An 18185-nucleotide genomic window follows, 5' to 3' on the forward strand; every position below is an offset into this window, starting at 1 on the left:
ATAGTTATTACTGGTTTTACACTAATACAAGGTAACAACAGCAGACAGAATAAAGGAATATTCTCCGAGTCCTTCTTTACTGAGTGTGAACACTTGGGATTTTTTTTTACGCTATTCCTACTTGGTGAGACCGACCACGAACAAGGAGACAGCCAAGGTAGTACAAACTCAACCACAGAGTGCCTGTGCAGATCTTGTCAGTATCATGAGAATGGCTTCATTTTAAATGCATTTTGTAACTTCTCCAGACTATAGTTCACAGGTGAACTGTGAACTTGCTATTCTGTTCTGTGCATTAAAAAAAGCCACAATTTATTGTCTGTACTTTTATAGCATTTCCTTAACAAATCACCCACATACTGTCCATTATTTTCAGTAATAAAAATATTTTGGAGCATTTCCAGTATAGAACTATACTAGTTATAGGAACTGCATGATTTTTGTGGGGTGCTTTGAAAATATAACTTACATTTTCCATACAACTGTTTAACACAAATGCCCACTTCAGAATGTGAATTTTTTTCTTTTATTAATATGAACAATATTGTGTGTCAAATACTCAGCTCTATAAAGCTTGATGAGGTCTTCATTATTTTGATATTTTAAATTATATCTTTAAAAATAACTGCATTTTAGCTTGAACCAGCAAAGGGCAAAGCTGTACTTAAGCAGTTGATTCATTTAATTAGAAAGCTGTTCTAAAGTTACTCTAACTTTTGCAATATCAGTATTAGCTTTTTTATGAGTATTTGACTGTAGCCTTATGTTGCTACACTAAGGTATAGGTATGTTATCTCACTAGATTTCACTGAGGATTGATAAGCCTTCAAGGATTACTTACACACAAACTGAAAGGTACCACACCTTTTGGAAATGCAACTGTTGCTACAGTGAAACATCTAAATAGTGAAATATTTAAGAAAGCAAGTATGGGAGGCGGGGCAGGGTGGGGGGAAGCCCTTCTTCAAATTCAAATGTCTGTTCTTTTCTGCATTTTTACATGTAGTTATTTTTCTAGACTCTTTTATGTTAAAATTCAGGCAAGTTCTACATTAGAACTGCTTTTGGAGCCTACTAATTTTGACTCCACAATCTTTGCTTTTATTTTTACTACATGGTGCTTCAGGTACTGTTTAAAACCTGGTCCCTGCTGCTGTTGAGAGACACCACCATAATGGTTTTCAAAGCTTTATCTATTAATATATAATCCTTGCTCTACAACTGCATACCTTTTTCTGTGCTTGCAACACAAAATCAGCAGACATGTTGTTGTTTCCCTAATGCATTCCTTACTCCTCTGAAATTTGAATTTTAGATATTTGTAGTGAGGTATATTGGCAGTAAAACAACAGCAGTAAAACCATTATTCAGAGGAGCACAACGATTTATGATTAACACGCACTAGGTATTATATGAGGTTGTATGCAAGAAGGTTCTCAGAAGCAATGGTGCAGCTCAATACTGTCAGGTGAAATGCAAGACCACAACAGGAGTTAGACAGCTATTAGTTTATTGATAATATATTCATACTGCGATCAGCATGGGGAGCCCCAGTTACCGCATGGAGGGTTGCAAGGGAAAAGCAGACAGTCTGGTCAGGCACCCGATCGAGGCTCAGTCCAGGGACGTCCCTGCCTCAACTTAGATACCTTTTTTTTTTTTGACAGCAGGTTTTTTTTATATATATATACAAATATCATGCCCACCTGGTAACACACCAAACACCACAATGCTGCAATAATTAGAAGCTCAGGTCACTGTAACCTGACGATCATCGGTTGGGGCAGGACGGTTGATTTGTGAACTGGGACTAGATCACATGCATTGAGCCTTGCCCTTGACTCCTCACCGGTCTTCCAAGTCCTCCCCTTGCAACTTGTACATCCCAATGTGGTGCATTTCTCTGTACAAACCACAGGGACCAAAACTTGGGAGTAGATGGTTTTATGCATAGTTTTTCTTTCACCTCAATCAGTACATTAGAAAAAAAAAAAAGAAAATCCAAAACAAACATCCTTGTGGTACAGCTATTTACACTTGCTGCAGCACAGACATTTATGTGTTAAAAGATTTATATATAAAAGTATGTTTCCTATTATTTCCCTATATAAAAAAAAAGTTATAATGCAGAAGTATCCCTAAATTACTTCCCCACTATAATCTGAAAGTGTATCCTGTCTTTTAGGAAGACTTGAAATAATGTACACAAAAGAAAGATTACCTGAAAATACTGCCTGAAGGAAGACAATGAGAATCAGTTCGGCAATATGCCATCAGTAATGCTCAGAAATGCAGCTATTTTGAGGTTAGCATTTCTTTTGTTCACTTGGCTGTGTCTGTTCTGGCTGATTCGTATCAATCCCAAAGCAAAAATCAATAAGGTGCTTCATTAAGACATGGAAAATAGTCTTCAGTCTTGAAGAGGACTGGAGGTTCATAGAGGGTCTGTTGTTGACGTGAGGAAGATGATTTCTGCAAATTAGATAAGTTTATTTTTCGCCTTCTTAAAAAAGCAAGTTTTAAAACAAAGCGTACAAAGCTAAAATGCAAAACAAGAAAAGTTTTAAAGGCACATCTCTTTCGTCAGGTGAATTTTTAATCATAGCTCAGATGGGTCTGACACGTTCTTAATGTTAGTGAAAAGCAGCCTTTCACTTTTGCCATTCTATCACCTGAACAGATTCTGTCCTGGAAAGTGTATGATACACCAGCTTTGCAGGAGCCAAACGCATAAACCTTTCCAGGTGATGGTATAGTCATTGTAACCTTCATCCTTCCAAAGCCACATACCTTTACCTTTCCTGCTCCGGCCTTTGAGTTAACCGTAGCCTGTGTTCTCATTCACTTAGTTAAAAAAGTCTTCATGTGGAAACACGCCTAGCAAATGCTTCTTTCGAGAAGGCTACTCCTCCTGCTGAGCTTCTTTCTTCACCACAAATGTGTTAGTATATATATACTATGACATACCATTAAAAACAATATGGTAGTGGACTGGAAAAGAGCTGTTACACTGTTTTTAAGGGAAAGTGTTCATGTTTCTTTTAAATATTAACTGCATGTTGGTTTGCTATACCAAATGGGCCGTTCTAAGAGACAACAGCAAGGACCACAACTGACTATCGTGTCAGCAATCCTGCGTGCCAATAATGCTGCACTGCAACACACACCCACTATAGGTTTTCAACATATCATCTTAATCAGAAGGCTTGAAATCAAGACTTTATTCATTAGAATTTTTTTTCTGGACTCATGAAAAGATTTTCACAGAATCACAGAAAGGCAGGGGTTGGAAGGGACCCCTGGAGATCATCTTGTCCAACCCCCCTGCTTGAGCAGGCACACCCAGAGCAGGGGGCACAGGGACGCATCCAGGCGGGTTTTGAATGTCTCCAGGGAAGGAGACTCCACAGCCTCCCTGGGCAGCCTGTGCCACTGCACTGGCACCCTCACAGTGACAGATAATACTATTGATAGATAATACTATTGATAAACTATTTTGCAGAGCTCTCAGTCAGTTTGTCTGCAGAGCTCTTCAGGTACTTTTTTGCCTGTCTGGGATGAGGAAATTAGAGTCTTCACCAATAATAAAGTTAAAAGCATACCAAAACTCATTAGTATACTTGGAGTTTAGAATGCTTTTACAGTACCAAAATGAGGGTATCATTAAGCATACCTACAAAAGAGCTAAGTGGAGATTTTCCAATACTTGGTTGAGCTGTACACCTGTACTCCACATGAACTGAGTACATAGTCCTGTTAGATATAAAATTGCTGATTTATGACATTTAAATTATATTTGCCTCTAACTTTACGATACCCTTAATTTCTCTGAAATAAGTTTGGTTTGCCATTCGAGCTGTAATGAAAAAATATAAACAGATCTGACCTATAAATAGTGGATATTATCAGTGTTCTGTGTATCAGAAGTTTTGCCAAATGTAAAAAGAATCTTTGAAATCAAAGTTCTGTTTTTAAAAACAATTTCTTATCCTGTACTGCTGTATGAGAAAACACCTTGCAAGAAAGGGAAACTGAGGTCACAGGTATTCTGCAACTCATGACACTGATTTAAGAGGCACTATATTTGCATATGTGCAAGAAGGGAACAATTTCAATCCAGTGAGGAAATTCATAGGCAGGGACAGTAACCACAGTTGCCTAAGTACATATTTATGCATAGTTATTTTTGCAGCTGCTTAGCAGTCATTTTTACCTTTTGAGAGAGTCTACATCCTTAGTGATATTAGAAGTCTTACAGTACTGTACTTTACACTGCCTGGTATTCACAAGGGAAGAACTTGGGGCAAAATCTGAAAGTGAGATTACAAATACACAACTTAAGAAATACAAAATATGTCTCTTGGGTAAAGAAACAGTTACATTTAAATGGGAAGAGAGTGAGGGGACTTGACTAAATTAAAATTGTAGCGGGAAAATGTGAACTACAGCTACAGAGAAAATCATGATACTGGTATAGGCCTTCTTTTCTAAAGGGTTGATATATCAAGTGAGCTAATTGAATGTTAGACATGAGGAGAAATCTCCACAGGCATTTTCATTCACACATGATTGTGTTTACTAGTGAAAATAGATATTTTACTATGCAATGCTCTCAGTACCACTGTGAAACAGTCACCTGCCTTTTAGTTAATCCATTAATACCACTAAGTTCTGAGGGTTGATTTTATTGCTATCCATACTCAAACCAAGAAACCACTGGACATGCCAAGTTCAGCTTGCTGACACTTTCAGAGACTTTCCACCTTATTGTGGAAAAACTGCGAAGCTTACAAAGTGTTCCCACGCAACACTGAAAAACCACTTTATTAGAACTTTCAGACTTTTAAGTTGAAGATTATAATTCTGTGGTTGACACCTGTTTTTAGGAACAAAATGGAAAACACCGTTGAATATTCTTCAATACAACTGCAGCAGTTGTTTGGTTTTGCAATTGGCCCATAAAAAAAAAATGCAACACAAAGCGGCTATTTAAGAAAAAAATGACATCACTCAACTTCAACACTAAAGAAAATGACAGAATGGGAAGTTAACTAACTTAGAGACTGCACAGGAAATAGCAGCGAAGAACAGGTTTCCTGAACTGAGTCTTACAAAGACAACACACATTCTTTTTACAACCATTTTTCTCTGCTGCCACATGTGCTTGCAATATGTAGGAACACAAATACTTCAACAGCCACAGCCACCTTCCTCTACCCCTCTGCAAATTTCAGCATTCTCACCAGTACAGAAACCTGAGCTAGTACAGGAAGAATATAGGAAAAGATAAAGAAAAGACAATATGACGTAAGGAGGAGTACTTATAAATGGTGCACTGGCAGGTGATGCCAAGAAGCATCAGGTGCTTCAGAAGATTAAAAAGAGAAGAATTTTTATTTTTTGTTAAACTAGAAGGTTATTTTAAAACTAGGGCATAGTGCCAGCATTTAAGGCTAGGTATGGCATCTCTTGGTTACAAACTAGAGAGAGTACTTCAAGTCTTCTGTAGAGAAACAGTCCACAAGTAGTAATGAGGAAAGGCAGAGAAAACCGCACTCTTAAGAAGTTTAACAAAATGCTTATATGATTACTGAACTGTGTGGATTCAGTAAAAATAACCTTTTTTAAAAAAAAAAATATTGTGCAGTGTAGCTTTCATTTCCTTTTTTGGTAACATTTCTACAGTGGTATTCTTAATGCAGTATGATCCTTTAACCATTTTGTCTGTACAGGCTCTTCCTACTTGCTTTGCATACCATCAGAGATCGGGGTACTTTTATATAATGACTTATTCATTATGCGCTTGTTTGAGCTCTTCACATTCCCTTCTTCATGTGTTCAGCCTTATTTTGGAAAGTTCCACAAATCCTTGTAAGAATTTGTGATTTTTTTAAAGTTGTTGTTTTTTTTGTGAAGTCTGAGAACTTTGCAAAAATGCTAATAGCAGTATATGAAAGTTTTACAGTTAAATTCAGACATATGTGCAACAAACTTACTATTATTTTTAATCACCCACCCTGGCAAGCAGAGCAACTAAGCTGGTCACATGATAACAATAGCTTACTTACATTGAGGAAGGATGGTATGCTGATTGTGTTCAAGATTTTCTTGAAAGTGCTTGGAAAAGCTCCAAGATCTGTTTCTGCCTTTATGACCCGTTCTTCCAGTCCAGCTACACTATTTCCAATCATCTTCACAAAAGCCTAGTGTGAAAACACCAAAAGAAATCCAACTTTTTCACTAACAGATTAGAGCAGGATTATGTATTGCACAACAGCGGTGAAAGTTCCATTACTTAAATGAGAGTCAAAAATTCCATGCTCTATTTCCCTTCCACCTACAAGTCCATTTGATTGATAAAAATTCCTCGAGATACTTAAAAGGCTCAAAAAACAGGTTAAATCCTTTTCCTATTTGCCTCTCAAATAACTAATACAGACTTCTCAGAATTTAGACTTCTATCCACCTTTCTGTTAAAAGTGGGACCAGGGATCTGAATCACAGTTTCAAAGCTTTACCAGGGATCAACAGACCTCTCATTCTACTAGCCTCCAAATAGCTCCCAGGACAATAACTTTGAAAGATACTATAAAAAAAAAAGAACAAATAAAAAAAAAGAAGAAAAAGCGGTGTTATTACTTTCTGAAAAAAGAAAGATGGCTGCCTTGCTTCCAGCAGTAAATAGCATTTTTTTTAAAAGGCATTTTGTTTTAGAACGCCCCATAGTCTCCAGAAATTCTTAACAATTTGTGTTCTCTTCATTAATCCTGAAGTATTGAACCCAGACTGAACATAGAGAGCCAACCGGATCTGAACCCACTTCACATGCATGCACACGCACAAGACATGAAATTACAGCATATGATTGATTCTTCCCCCTATTGACAAACGGAACACATCTAGAATATCTCAAATACATACCTCTAGTTTGTCAATCTTCCTGTAGATCTGTCTCATTTCTGTAGCTTTTGTGTAAATTTGAGGTATACTTTCATTGACAACTTGAGAGGAATCACTTCGAATCTAAAACGATTCAAAGGAATAATACCAAAGTCAACAAATAAACCAAAATATTAAGTAGTAGGTTTTATTCTGGAAACTAGAACTGTGCTCCAATTAACAGAGTAAAACTCATAGTTTAAAAATACTAGATTAAAGCTAATAAGCTAGCTTCTTTGTACAGTTTAGCAAGTGTCTTTAAACAAAATTTATTTTGCATAGACAAACATTTACCTTTATAATTATATTAAAAATAGGCTGCCTTATCAGAACTAAGACATGGAACATTTCCCAAGACACACTGAAGAATCAAATGCATTAAACTAAAATTATTACTTAAATTTTACTACCTGTACATTTCTTCAATTTTGCTAAATAAGAAAAAAAGCCAGGCCACAGAATTTTTTTTTATCGGTTAAAAAACAAATACAGTAAAGTTCCCCTTAGATTAGTGCAGGAGAAACACACGTGCTATGCTTTAAAAGGCAGCCTATATACCAGTGTCACGTTACAGAAACTTTCCATTGAGTTTCCTGTCTCCTCCCACGCAAAAGTGAAAACAAAGCTGCCTTTCTGAAGAAAGGGTAAGAAAGGGTCCCCTCAAGACAAATCCAGCTTTGGACGTTTGGCAACTCTGGCAGCTACTTTGATTACAAAACTCAGAGAGGATGTCTTTACGTATTTTAAAGGAGAAGTAGAATATTGCGTCGTCCTTTAAGGCGCCTATCTTTATGCCATTCAAAATTGGATTTCACGTACGTACATGGACAAATACACAAACAGAACGATGTAAATATGCCGTTATACGGGCACATCTTGCTCCAACATGAACGTTCAGTAGTTTTCATCCATAAGTTTTCTAATTATCAAGTGTCTTTTCGTGTCAGAACGTGTCTGCCTAGACCAAAGGCTGCTTTGCATCTTGAATTTTTAAACGAGCCAGAGTACATAATAAACTATATTCTGAATTCAAAAGCACAACTTCATGCAAGTTACACATACCATATCCAGCATTCCCACAAATTCATCCACTCTGGTCAGCAAATCTTCTAGGCTCTTGTCTAAGCTGTCTATCTGCAAAACAGGAATCCTTTAAAGGTACTTGAGAACACAAAACGCCCCCAGACTCCCCCGAGTACAGACACCAGCCAGACTAACGCCACCTTAAGAGGAATCCCACAGCTTTGCCCCCTCTCGGCCCCGTTACGCCAGCCGACCAGACACACCGGCGGCCGTACCTTGCCTCCCGCACAGCTCCGCCGAGCCGCCCCCGCTCCGCCGACACCCCCCCTTCCCCGTCCCACCCGCTCCCGGCACGGCCGGCCCGCTCTGTGGGGCAAGGCCGGCCGTTGCTCCCTCTCCCCGGGGAGCCCGGCCGCGGGGGCGGTGCGGAGGCTCCCGCCCGCGCCCCCCGGCCCCTCACCTGCTCGCTGAAGAGGCTGCGGTCGGCGAGCATGCACGCGGAATAGGCGGCGGCGGCGGCGCTGAGCGACGCCTCCGAGGCGTCCTCGTCCTCCGGCTCCCCGAGGCCGGAAGCGCTGCTGTGGCTGTGGGAGACGTTCCCGCTGTCCGCGCCGGGGCACGCGCCCGGCGGGCCGGCTGCGTCCCTCTCCTCCGCTCCCGCGGCGGCCGCCATGCTGCTGCCGCCACAGCCACGGGGCTACGCCGCCCCGCCCCAGGCGGTGCCACCGCCCACGTGAGCGGAGCGGGGCCGGCGCAGGCGCGGCCGCGATGGGCGGGGACGACGGCCGCTGCGGTCAGCGGGCCCGCCTCCGGCCGGTGCCGCGGGCCGGCTGCTGCCGCCGAGCAGCCCCCCGCCTCCGGGCCGGTCCCTACCCTGCGCTGGCAGCGTCAAGGGCGGAGAGGTGGCTCCTTTTGCCAGAATCTTTATGGAGCGCCTGTCCTCCAAAGAGGACTAACGTGCCGCGGTTCCTTCAGACACCCTTTGTTAAACCCCCGTTCAACAGTTTAACATCACAGGGGAGGGGGCCACGACCTCAGCCACTCAGTCTCGTTTCAGCACAGAGGCTGAACTGGGAAACGGGTTCATCTTTAAAAAGACAACTAATATAATACACCTTCATCAGTAACCAATATGGTGCATGCAAAAATAGAAGATTTTTTCCTCTAGTTTACAGAATCATATAATAGAACCATAGAATCATTAAGGTTGGAAAAAGACCTTTAGGATTATCAAGCCCAACTATCAACCCAACACCCCCATGCCTCCTAAACCATGCCCTGAAGTGCCATGTCTACACATTTTTTGAACACCTCCAGGGATGGAGACTCCACCACCTCCCTGGGCAGCCTGTTCCAATGCCTGACCACCCTTTCAGTAGACATTCTTCCTAATATCCAATCTAAACCTCCCCTGGCACAGCTTGAGGCCATTTCCTCTCGTCCTATCACTAGTAACTTGGGAGAAGAGACCAACACCCATCTCACTACAACCTCCTTTCAGGTAGTTGCAGGGAGCAATAAGGTCTCCTCCCCTCAGCCTCCTCTTCTCCAGGCTAAACAACTCCAGCTCCCTCAGCCGCTCCTCACAAGACCTGCTCTCCAGACCCTTCACCAGCTTCGTTACCCTTCTCTGGACACGCTCCAGCACCTCAATGTCCTGCTTGTACTGAGGGGCCCAAAACTGAACACAGCATTTGAGGTGCGGCCTCACCAGTGCTGAGTACAGGGGCACGATCACCTCCCTGTTCCTGCTGGCCACACTATTCCTGATACAAGCTGGGATGCTGGTGGCCTCCTTGCCCACCTGGGCACACTGCTGGCTCATGTTCAGCCGGCTGTCAGTCAACACCCCCAGGTCCTTCTCCACCAGGCAGCTTCCCAGCCACTCTTCCCCAAGCCTGTAGCGTTGCATCGGGTTGTTGAGAACCAAGTGCAGGACGCAGCCCTTGGCCTTGTTAAACCTCGTACAGTCGGCCTCAGCCCATCGATCCAGCCTGTCCAGGTCCCTCTGCAGAGCCTTCCTACCCTCGAGCAGATCAACACTCCCCCCTCACAACTTGGTATCGCCTGCAAACTTACTGAGGGTGCACTCAATCCCCTCATCCAGATCATTGATAGATATTAAACAAGACTGGCCCCAACACTGAGCCCTGGGGAACCCTGCTCGTGACCAGCCAACTGGATTTACCTCCGCTCACCACAGCTCTCTGGGCTTTGGCCATCCAGGCAGTTTTTTATGCAGCAAAGAGTGCACCCATCCAAGCCCTGAGCCGCCAGCCTCTCTAGGAGTATGCTATAGGAGACAGTGTCAAAGGCTTTACTGAAGTCCAGGTAGACAACATCTACAGCTCTTCCCTCATCGACTAGGCAGGTCACCCTGTCATAGGAGATCAGGGGGGTCAGGCACAACCTGCCTTTCATGAACCCACACAGGCTGGGCCTGATCCCCTGGCCATCCCGCACATGCCTGGTGAGCCTAGTTAATGCAAATGAGCACAAAATGTTTGCAAGCCTTAGAAGTTATATCCCACATTGTTACCTCCAGAACTCATACATCAATATTTTGCTATTCTCAGCTTGTAATTGAACTCTAAGGAAATGCAACTTATGTTTCCTAGGTCCTGGGATAAATTAGCTGGAGGAGTTTGGATAGTTTGTACTAACACAATTTATTGGGACAGCTGCGGAGCAGGCTCTAGGTAAAGGTGTGCAGCATGGCAGCGTATCACTAAGCCAGAGGTCACGTGGGCTTTTTCTGAGGAGCCAGAACTACCTACTCCAAGTCCTCACAGCCATGAGGTTTGAAGCAAGCCGTGCTATGAGAAGCGTAGCAAACTACTTGGTTCCCATGGGAATCTGTGTAACAGTACGCTTTGGGAAAAGCCGTACTGGGAAAAAACACTATAGAGAGAAACTTGGTATCAGTAACAACAATCGGAGGAATCAAAGCCTGTACCAGCAGAGAGAAAAGCATTACTAAAATGGTTATGTATTTGAAGAATCATCAAAACCAGGTTATCTTGTTTCCACTGGGAAGGGAGATAATTCTACAGACAGATGTGCTTGAGTGTAGGGGAAAGGATATAGCACAGAAGTAAGACAGTGCACATTTTATTGCAGACAGGTCACATCTTCATCCATTAAATAAGGTAAAATGAGTAACTTCAGCCAGACAAATCCACTTATTCATTAGTCTTACTTAAGGTGTGACAAAGTTTTGCTGATAAGATGGTCTGATTGACTGAAGCACATCCAGCTATCCATTTTTTTTTACTGCAACAATAATTAGATTTTTTTTAAAAAGTGAAAACCTTTGGTAAAAGTACAAACACAGTTTTAAGATGAACAGGATCAATGTTCTATTCTTACTGTGCTAGGAAAAATAGAGTACAGCTCTATAACTGCTGTGATTCCTAGAAGAGGTTTAATTAGAGTAAGTGAAAAAAATTTAAAGTAAACTTTTAAAACAAATCTAAAAGAAATAAACTAAATTCAATGTCCCAAACATATTTAACGATGAGCAGAAGACTGGTTGTTCCACAGGTATTCTAAATTAGCGACAGTGAATTAGTCCACACATCCTTTGTCCAGCCATTACAGATTCCAAAATGGAATGTAATTTTTTCAAACCGAGACTTCTGTATTTCCATATCCGTACAATATTTAAGAAATGTCTATTCCACCATATAAAAAAGCTTTAATATACTACAAAGTTAAAACAAAAAGGAAAATGACACAAGCTAAAAGTAGAAAAATACATTGTAAAACATTTATGATTTGTTCCTTACACTGATCAAGACATAACAAAATATCTTAGGTTAGACCACTTTCATAAATTCATGGCATTTTCAGAAGCAGACAGTTATCGACTCAACAGTCACTGGTTACCCATCCAGTAAGGCATCCAGTAAAGATGCCTGACTGTCGCAAACATCCAGTATATTTTAAGTTTCTAGAAGTCCTGTGTTGGCATTAAGCTTTATGACAACTAGAGGAGTCCAAAAAATAACAGATATATCCTAAGTTAGGTTTGTCAGTCAGTTAAAATCCCTCCTCTGCATAGCACTTTGCCAATCTTATGTAAGGAAAGACCTTGTGGATTTAGATTGCCCCGAAGGTACAGCAAGGACCTGTGTCAGCTCTGAGGTGAGGGGGACAGTCCTAGCACACTCTTCCACTTTTGTTGCCTTCTCACTTGCATCCCTAAAATTCACATGAACCATGATATTGAAAAAAACAGAGATGATAGGAAAAAGAAAATTTGAAAAAGAGGTAATATCTAATAAATATCGAAAAAGAATACATTATACATAATGGTGCTGAACCTAGTTTTAAGCCCTTATCAGATTTTTCCTTTCCCCTTCTGTGCTGCAGGCAGGCCTGCCTCTGACCAGCAGATGAGGCTGGTCTTACAGCAATAACAGCAACATCTCCACCATCGCCTCTCTAGGCTTTAAAAAAAAAAAATTTCATTTGGAAAATATATTTGCAGCATCTCCCTAACGTTGTTACCACCAGTAGGAAACCGCTACTTTTAAAGAGCTTGTCTGGATTAGACATAAGGTTGCAAATATGGTGTAAGCAGGTCAGTGGAAGGTCCGTTTGCAATGGTAGAAGATCGGATGGCTATCAAGAAGCACTCTCTTGAAACTGGTATTAGAAGAAAACCAGATTCCACTTCAGACATGTCTGTTACTATTAAAATCTAATTCATATGCATGCATGTATAAATACATCCACCCATGCATTCAAACCCAAGTATGTGGCACTGCCATCTGTAAACTGTAAGACTCGCTTAGATTTATACCAACTAAAACAAATTTGTGTTCTCACTTTAGGGCTGGGACATAAACCAGGTATTACACTCTGGCTTTCTCCTGACAGATTTTGCACTGCATGACAGTTCTATGTCTAACTCCAGATGCCACGTTTCCTAGAAAGCAACAATTTTCTGCACCCATGAGGTCTACGAGAGTATTGGCTCTCTGTTTTGTGCATAACATGTTGCAAGAGTCAATTGTCCCAATTGGCACTTAAGACTGAAAGGAGAGTTGCAGGAATTGCTACTAAAGTGTAATGACTGTTCCATCCTCCTCAATACCTCCTCTGGGGATAACCAGACTGTGTCGGGGATCAGTTTTTAAGGAACTCAGTAATTTGTGGATGTTGCCATTGCTTTCTCGGCCAGAGTTGTTGTTGAGCACCAGGTCCCTTTGAAGTCTGTGGCTAAGGCTGCTGCCATTGATTCGAGAGAGGCTACTGGAAGTAAGGCTGTGCAGTTTAGGAATGTGCTGTGGCTCCAGGCCGCCCTCAATGACAATGTCAGCCTCTTCATCACTCTCCATTTCATCAGGGTGGAAGTTCTGGAGCATGTGGGATGTAGGCAAGCTATGGTGACTCGCAGTGCTGTCTGTAGACTGGCCAGAGCTACCAGACATCCTACTGCTTCGAATTATATTGTTCCTCTGGTTTGCTGGCTTGACCGTGATGATAAGATTATGGCTGTTGGCAATCATCATGTCTGTGACTTGGTCAAGAGTCTTTCCTGCTACTTCAATGCCATTAACTTCCAGGACTTCATCATTCACAGCCAGCAAGCCCGTGCTCTCAGCTAAGCCTCCAGGAACCATACGAGAGATGAAGATACCAGGTACTTTTTCTAGTCCATGAGGAGTAACCCTTACACTGGTGCCATCGCGAATGTAAAATCCTAAGGGTTTCTCACACCCATGTCGATACAGCCTCACTCTCCTGTGTGTTTCAGGAAGAATGTCCACATCGATTATGGAAGACACTGGTCTAAAATCATGAGGCATGCTAATGTTAATGTGGGGACGCCGGCGAAGGTTGTCATTGCGGAGTGTCACCAGAGCCTTCTTCTTCCTTGATAGTGTGTTGGTCCCAAAATTACTGTAGTCCACTTCATCTGAAAGAGAAACAGTACCAATATATCAATCAACCAGAGAATAATTCAATCTACAGGGCATTTTCCTCCTCAATCTGGCTCAGTGAAGACACACTCCTAATACAGAAAAAAATCAAATTAATTCTTCTGCTTACTCTAAGCATTGTTTCATTTATGTCCGTCATCCAGCATAAGTTGTTTTCAATGACTACCTCTATTTCTTCTGTATTTTGAAGGAAAAAGACTTCTGATTCTCAAACTCCTGTTGTCAGCTGTGCAGGATGCAATTACTTGCAGCTGCAGGCCTGATATTCCATCTCAGATGTGAGACCATATTTTCAGAGTTGGACTGTAATTTTACACATACATCTCAAGTGGGCAAGGAGTGTACCTAACACATTCCTAACCTAAAAGTCTGAACAGGGGACTATTTTAATATCCAATACACAGCCTTAACTGATAGCAGACCTTAGGTATAAACATGAAAGCAGGTGTGAGAGAGTAGTTGGATATGCGTTTTTAGCCTAGCCTTTTTAAGTAAGGAATTTTATGTTAACATGCATCTTTCTCTCTTTGGAATATTTTACTTCATTTCAGCTGAACTTGACAGCAATAAAAAGTGCTAAAAGCCCCAAGCACGAAAAAAGTTCTGTATAAGCAAGCAGCCTGGTAGAAAGAGAACAGGGAGAAAGAAGCTGCTCTGCTGCCTAGTCCATATGCTAAGGATCACAGAAGAGGCAGGACTCAGACATGCACTCCTGCCCTTGAGAGGAAGATCCATAGGAAAGCAGCCTTTGTAGGGTCTACTGTTTAAGGAATTGTTCAAGTATTTCTGTCTCTGTAGTGGTATCTCAAGGGCATGTGCAAAGTGATCAACTTTAAATCAGCCAAGTAATAATACAAGTTATTCCATATAAGAAGTTCATGTTGTGCTTTGCATAAAAAAACCACTTAGTCATGAAGTTGTTAATGTACAAAATACATCACTGAATTTCACATTAAAAATACTGCACATGTTTTAAACATGAAGCATGCGCTAGGTGGAAAATTATTTGACCGGTAGTTTAAGCATGCTAACACTTCTCAAACTAACAGACTTTAAGTTTATTCTACTGTTGAAGACGAGCAGTAAAACACAAAAGCACAATTATAGGACTGCCATTAAGAAAATTTTACCTCCAACAAATCAACCCTGCGTATTCATATTTGAGAAAATAAGACAATACCTCTACTTGATAAACGTTGAAAAAAAAGCGTTAGTAAAAAGCTTATAATTACATTTTTATTTCTTGCAAGGTCTCATTTTTGAGTCAGTTTTCAAGGCATATTATTGACACACTTCAGTTAAGTGACAAAGTTACACAACTCAAAGGACACTAAGAAAAGTGCTAAGCAGCAACCTGATCCGAGTCTGCTTGGAGAAGGGTATTGGATTAGCTGGCCTCCAGAGGTCTCTTCTAGCCTAAATTATTCTGTGATCCAACATAGTCCTTTGGGCTGGAAAGAAATAATCTGAAGACTTCAGAAAGATTATTTCTGCATTCTCCTATAACTTATTTACACTGGCTGTACTAACAGTGAAGGACATCACAAGGCATCTCGAAGGTCATCCTGAAGGAAAAGCTTCTGTGAAATAAAGATACTCCTTAGACAAGTTTGGCATGTTTAACTTCACATTTGCCTCTTGTCTCTCCTCCCAGTCTATTCAGAGCCACACCAACTGCACAGGCCCCACTTTGTTATTTAGACTGGTGAGAGACAGGACTAGAAGTCCTTAAGATTACCCAAACACGAGAAGCTCTCAACTGGTTCCTGGCAGCGTATTCACAGCCAAGACAGTGCCTGCATGGAGATGGCTCATTCTCAAGTCCACCTGGTGGCAGAGCGAGTTCAGCGTCTAGTCTTTTGAATGCACAAGACACCTGTGACAGCCAAAGCCAGGTATTATTCCTCTTTTACCAACAGAATCACCATCATCTGCATTCACCTAGACTTTAAGTTTTGATGGATCATTTCGAAGGTTGGGAACAAATATTTTTTCCTTGTAAAGTATGGGTCCACAAGAGATGTCTTTCATCACCACAGCCTCAAACACTGCGCCCTGCTCACCCTCACAACTCAGATAAATTTCTGCAACAGTCCTATGAAAACAACTTTAATTTAGAATTAAAATTCTTCCTCACTTGAATATACTTCTACACTTGTAGAACAGTAGCACTGTACTTTAAAGCCCAAGATAAAATTTAGTCCAAAATTTCAGTTTAAGATGGCAATTGAAATTACATGTGAGTTCATGAGTTTAAGACTGTCTCTTGCAGTATTGGCAAATCCAAGTCAAAACAAAAGCTGCATCCCTTAAAGACTCAGAAAATTAGGTTGACAATTGCAGTCCATTGCACTGCAGGTAAAATGAAATGCATGCCCTAGTTATCCATCTATTTCCCGAAAGCACCCAGGTAACAATTCTCTCCCTCCCTCTCTCTGTTAGTGTATTAATACTGAATTACTTTAAAGCAGATCCACAAAAGCTTTTACCAAATAATTCACCCAGGAAGATTTGTTGGCAACACTGTTTTCTTCCCCATAAATTAACAACAACCCAGAGAGTTAATTCTCACAACATGCATGGTCGTGATGATCAGGTAGTAATGCCACAGAAGTACGATGGTCCTCCTGATACGCAGAGGTCATTTCTTAAGCAGCTTCCTTTAGCTGAACCACCACCAGGGCAATGGCACAAAAGAAGTGGTTGTTTTGTGCCTGTGACCTCCTCACCTGTACTCAGCCCACTAATCCGTCTCCCCAGCTGACTGCCAGCATTCCTAACCTCTGAGCAGCTTCAAAACAACCACCTTCTTTAATAACAAAAAGCCCAGCTTACCACAAAAATGCTATCTTTTTCTCCAGACATGAACCAGGCAGAAGCAGGGATTTCATTACAAGTAATATAGGCTACTTTCAGTGTTGGACCACTGACCATTCTTGGACCTACTATTTCAGGGCTGGAGCATATGAAAAAATGAAGCCCATGTCCTGTTGATGACTGGATTTTTTGTTTTTAAAACAGTGTCAGGCATTAGTTTCCAACTCTGACCCTAAACGGAATTAAATAGGAGAAGGATGAAGTCCCGATTTTAACAGGTAAAACTGTTCAAACCTATTATCAATTGGAGAAATGAGAGCTAATTTGAAGAGCTTCGACAAAAAAAAAGAAACCACAAAAAATTAATTGTATTTTCTAGAAAAAGTTAAAGTACAGAATACATGCTCCTTGACAATATAGAGATTATTTCACTATTTGTATTCAAGATGACCTGTTCACTGGCAGTTACGCTTGCTTGGGACTTCGCCTTAAAATAAAAAATTTTTTAAAAAACAAACCCAGAACAAAATGGCCACACACGCCCTCCCAGTTATTCAGAGTCACTACTCTTGCTGCAGGAATAAAGCAAAGTACCTCTACTGAAGTGTAACATCAGCTGTTGCTGTAGCAGCAGAAAGTCATTGATTCCTAATACAATGAAAAAAAGATTTCCTTCCTCACAAGGCAACCAGAAGTCAGCCAACATCACTCCAGTTTATCAACTATGGGTGGTCAAACAGTGGCATTATTGCCTACTTCCAGTAATATACTGTTCAGCTGGCTCGTGTCAGGCTGAAATGAAAACTGTGTCATATACTTTAAAACGATGCACTTTTAATGAAGGTCAGTAACTCGTTCTTAGGTTTTGAGTTTCTCACCATATAGGATTGCAAGCAGGAATGCCACTTTAGCTAATGGAACAGACCATGCCTGATGCCAGGTCTAGTGAAGACCAGTATATGCCATATGGAACCAGACAGAGCTCATTGTTAATGTTTCATTTGTTGCAATATCAAGTTCTCCTTCTGCAGAGCAAAAAGTCTACAGAAATCTGCATGCATACTGGCAGAAGTGCCATCAAGCGCCTCATATTTTATAGGGTGTCATGTTTTCCTATGTCTTGAACGAGGCTCAAGTGAAATGTTACCTGCAGGTGACAGAGGGAGAATTAGCCTTTTAAGGTACTGAATGTGACCCCTATTTCTTATGGGGCAAATTACATGGAGCATTTTCACATACAAGATGTAGCGCTTTCAGATTAAGATGTACTAATGAGCTCGATGGATAAACCTGGATAACCGCTAAACTACGGAAGACTTAGACCTGAATTTTACTTCTGCCCGTAATTTGCTTGCTACTGAAAATACTGTTCCTGTAAAAAGAAGCTGAGAACAACATTTACCACAGTTGGAGAAGGCATCCTCAGCTTTCTAGTTCTGTCCTACATGAAACCAC

At 41.2% G+C, this 18185-nt stretch overlaps 2 protein-coding genes across 3 annotated transcripts in view; both read right to left on the reverse strand.

Annotated features, from left to right (window-relative positions):
* Positions 1–1493: 1493 nt before the first annotated feature.
* On the reverse strand, positions 1494–8697 carry BLOC1S4 (biogenesis of lysosomal organelles complex 1 subunit 4). 2 transcript variants are annotated; one of them, XR_012659136.1, is made up of 6 exons: positions 8423–8697; positions 8002–8073; positions 6922–7023; positions 6069–6203; positions 4214–4310; positions 1931–2472 (listed from the first exon to the last, which is right to left on the reverse strand). XR_012659136.1 is itself a non-coding variant. In XM_075084532.1 (5 exons), exons 1-5 carry the CDS (start codon positions 8633–8635, stop codon positions 2374–2376), a joined length of 621 nt encoding a protein of 206 aa, XP_074940633.1. In that variant the 5' UTR covers positions 8636–8692; the 3' UTR covers positions 1494–2373. The 2 variants fall into 2 exon arrangements, 1 of the variants encoding a protein (XP_074940633.1); XM_075084532.1 differs by lacking the exon at positions 4214–4310 and having other exon boundaries at positions 1494–2472; positions 8423–8692.
* A 2360-nt stretch (positions 8698–11057) lies between these two features.
* Positions 11058–18185, reverse strand: part of PARD6G (par-6 family cell polarity regulator gamma) — a 71955-nt gene continuing 64827 nt past the window's right edge. The window contains exon 3 of the mRNA XM_075084534.1: positions 11058–13888. Coding sequence (XP_074940635.1) covers positions 13029–13888 — 860 coding nt within the window. The 3' untranslated portion in view covers positions 11058–13028. The remainder of the gene's footprint in view (positions 13889–18185) is intronic.

Source organism: Phalacrocorax aristotelis, chromosome 2 (assembly GCF_949628215.1).
Source record: "Phalacrocorax aristotelis chromosome 2, bGulAri2.1, whole genome shotgun sequence".
NCBI classification, from domain to species: domain Eukaryota; kingdom Metazoa; phylum Chordata; class Aves; order Suliformes; family Phalacrocoracidae; genus Phalacrocorax; species Phalacrocorax aristotelis.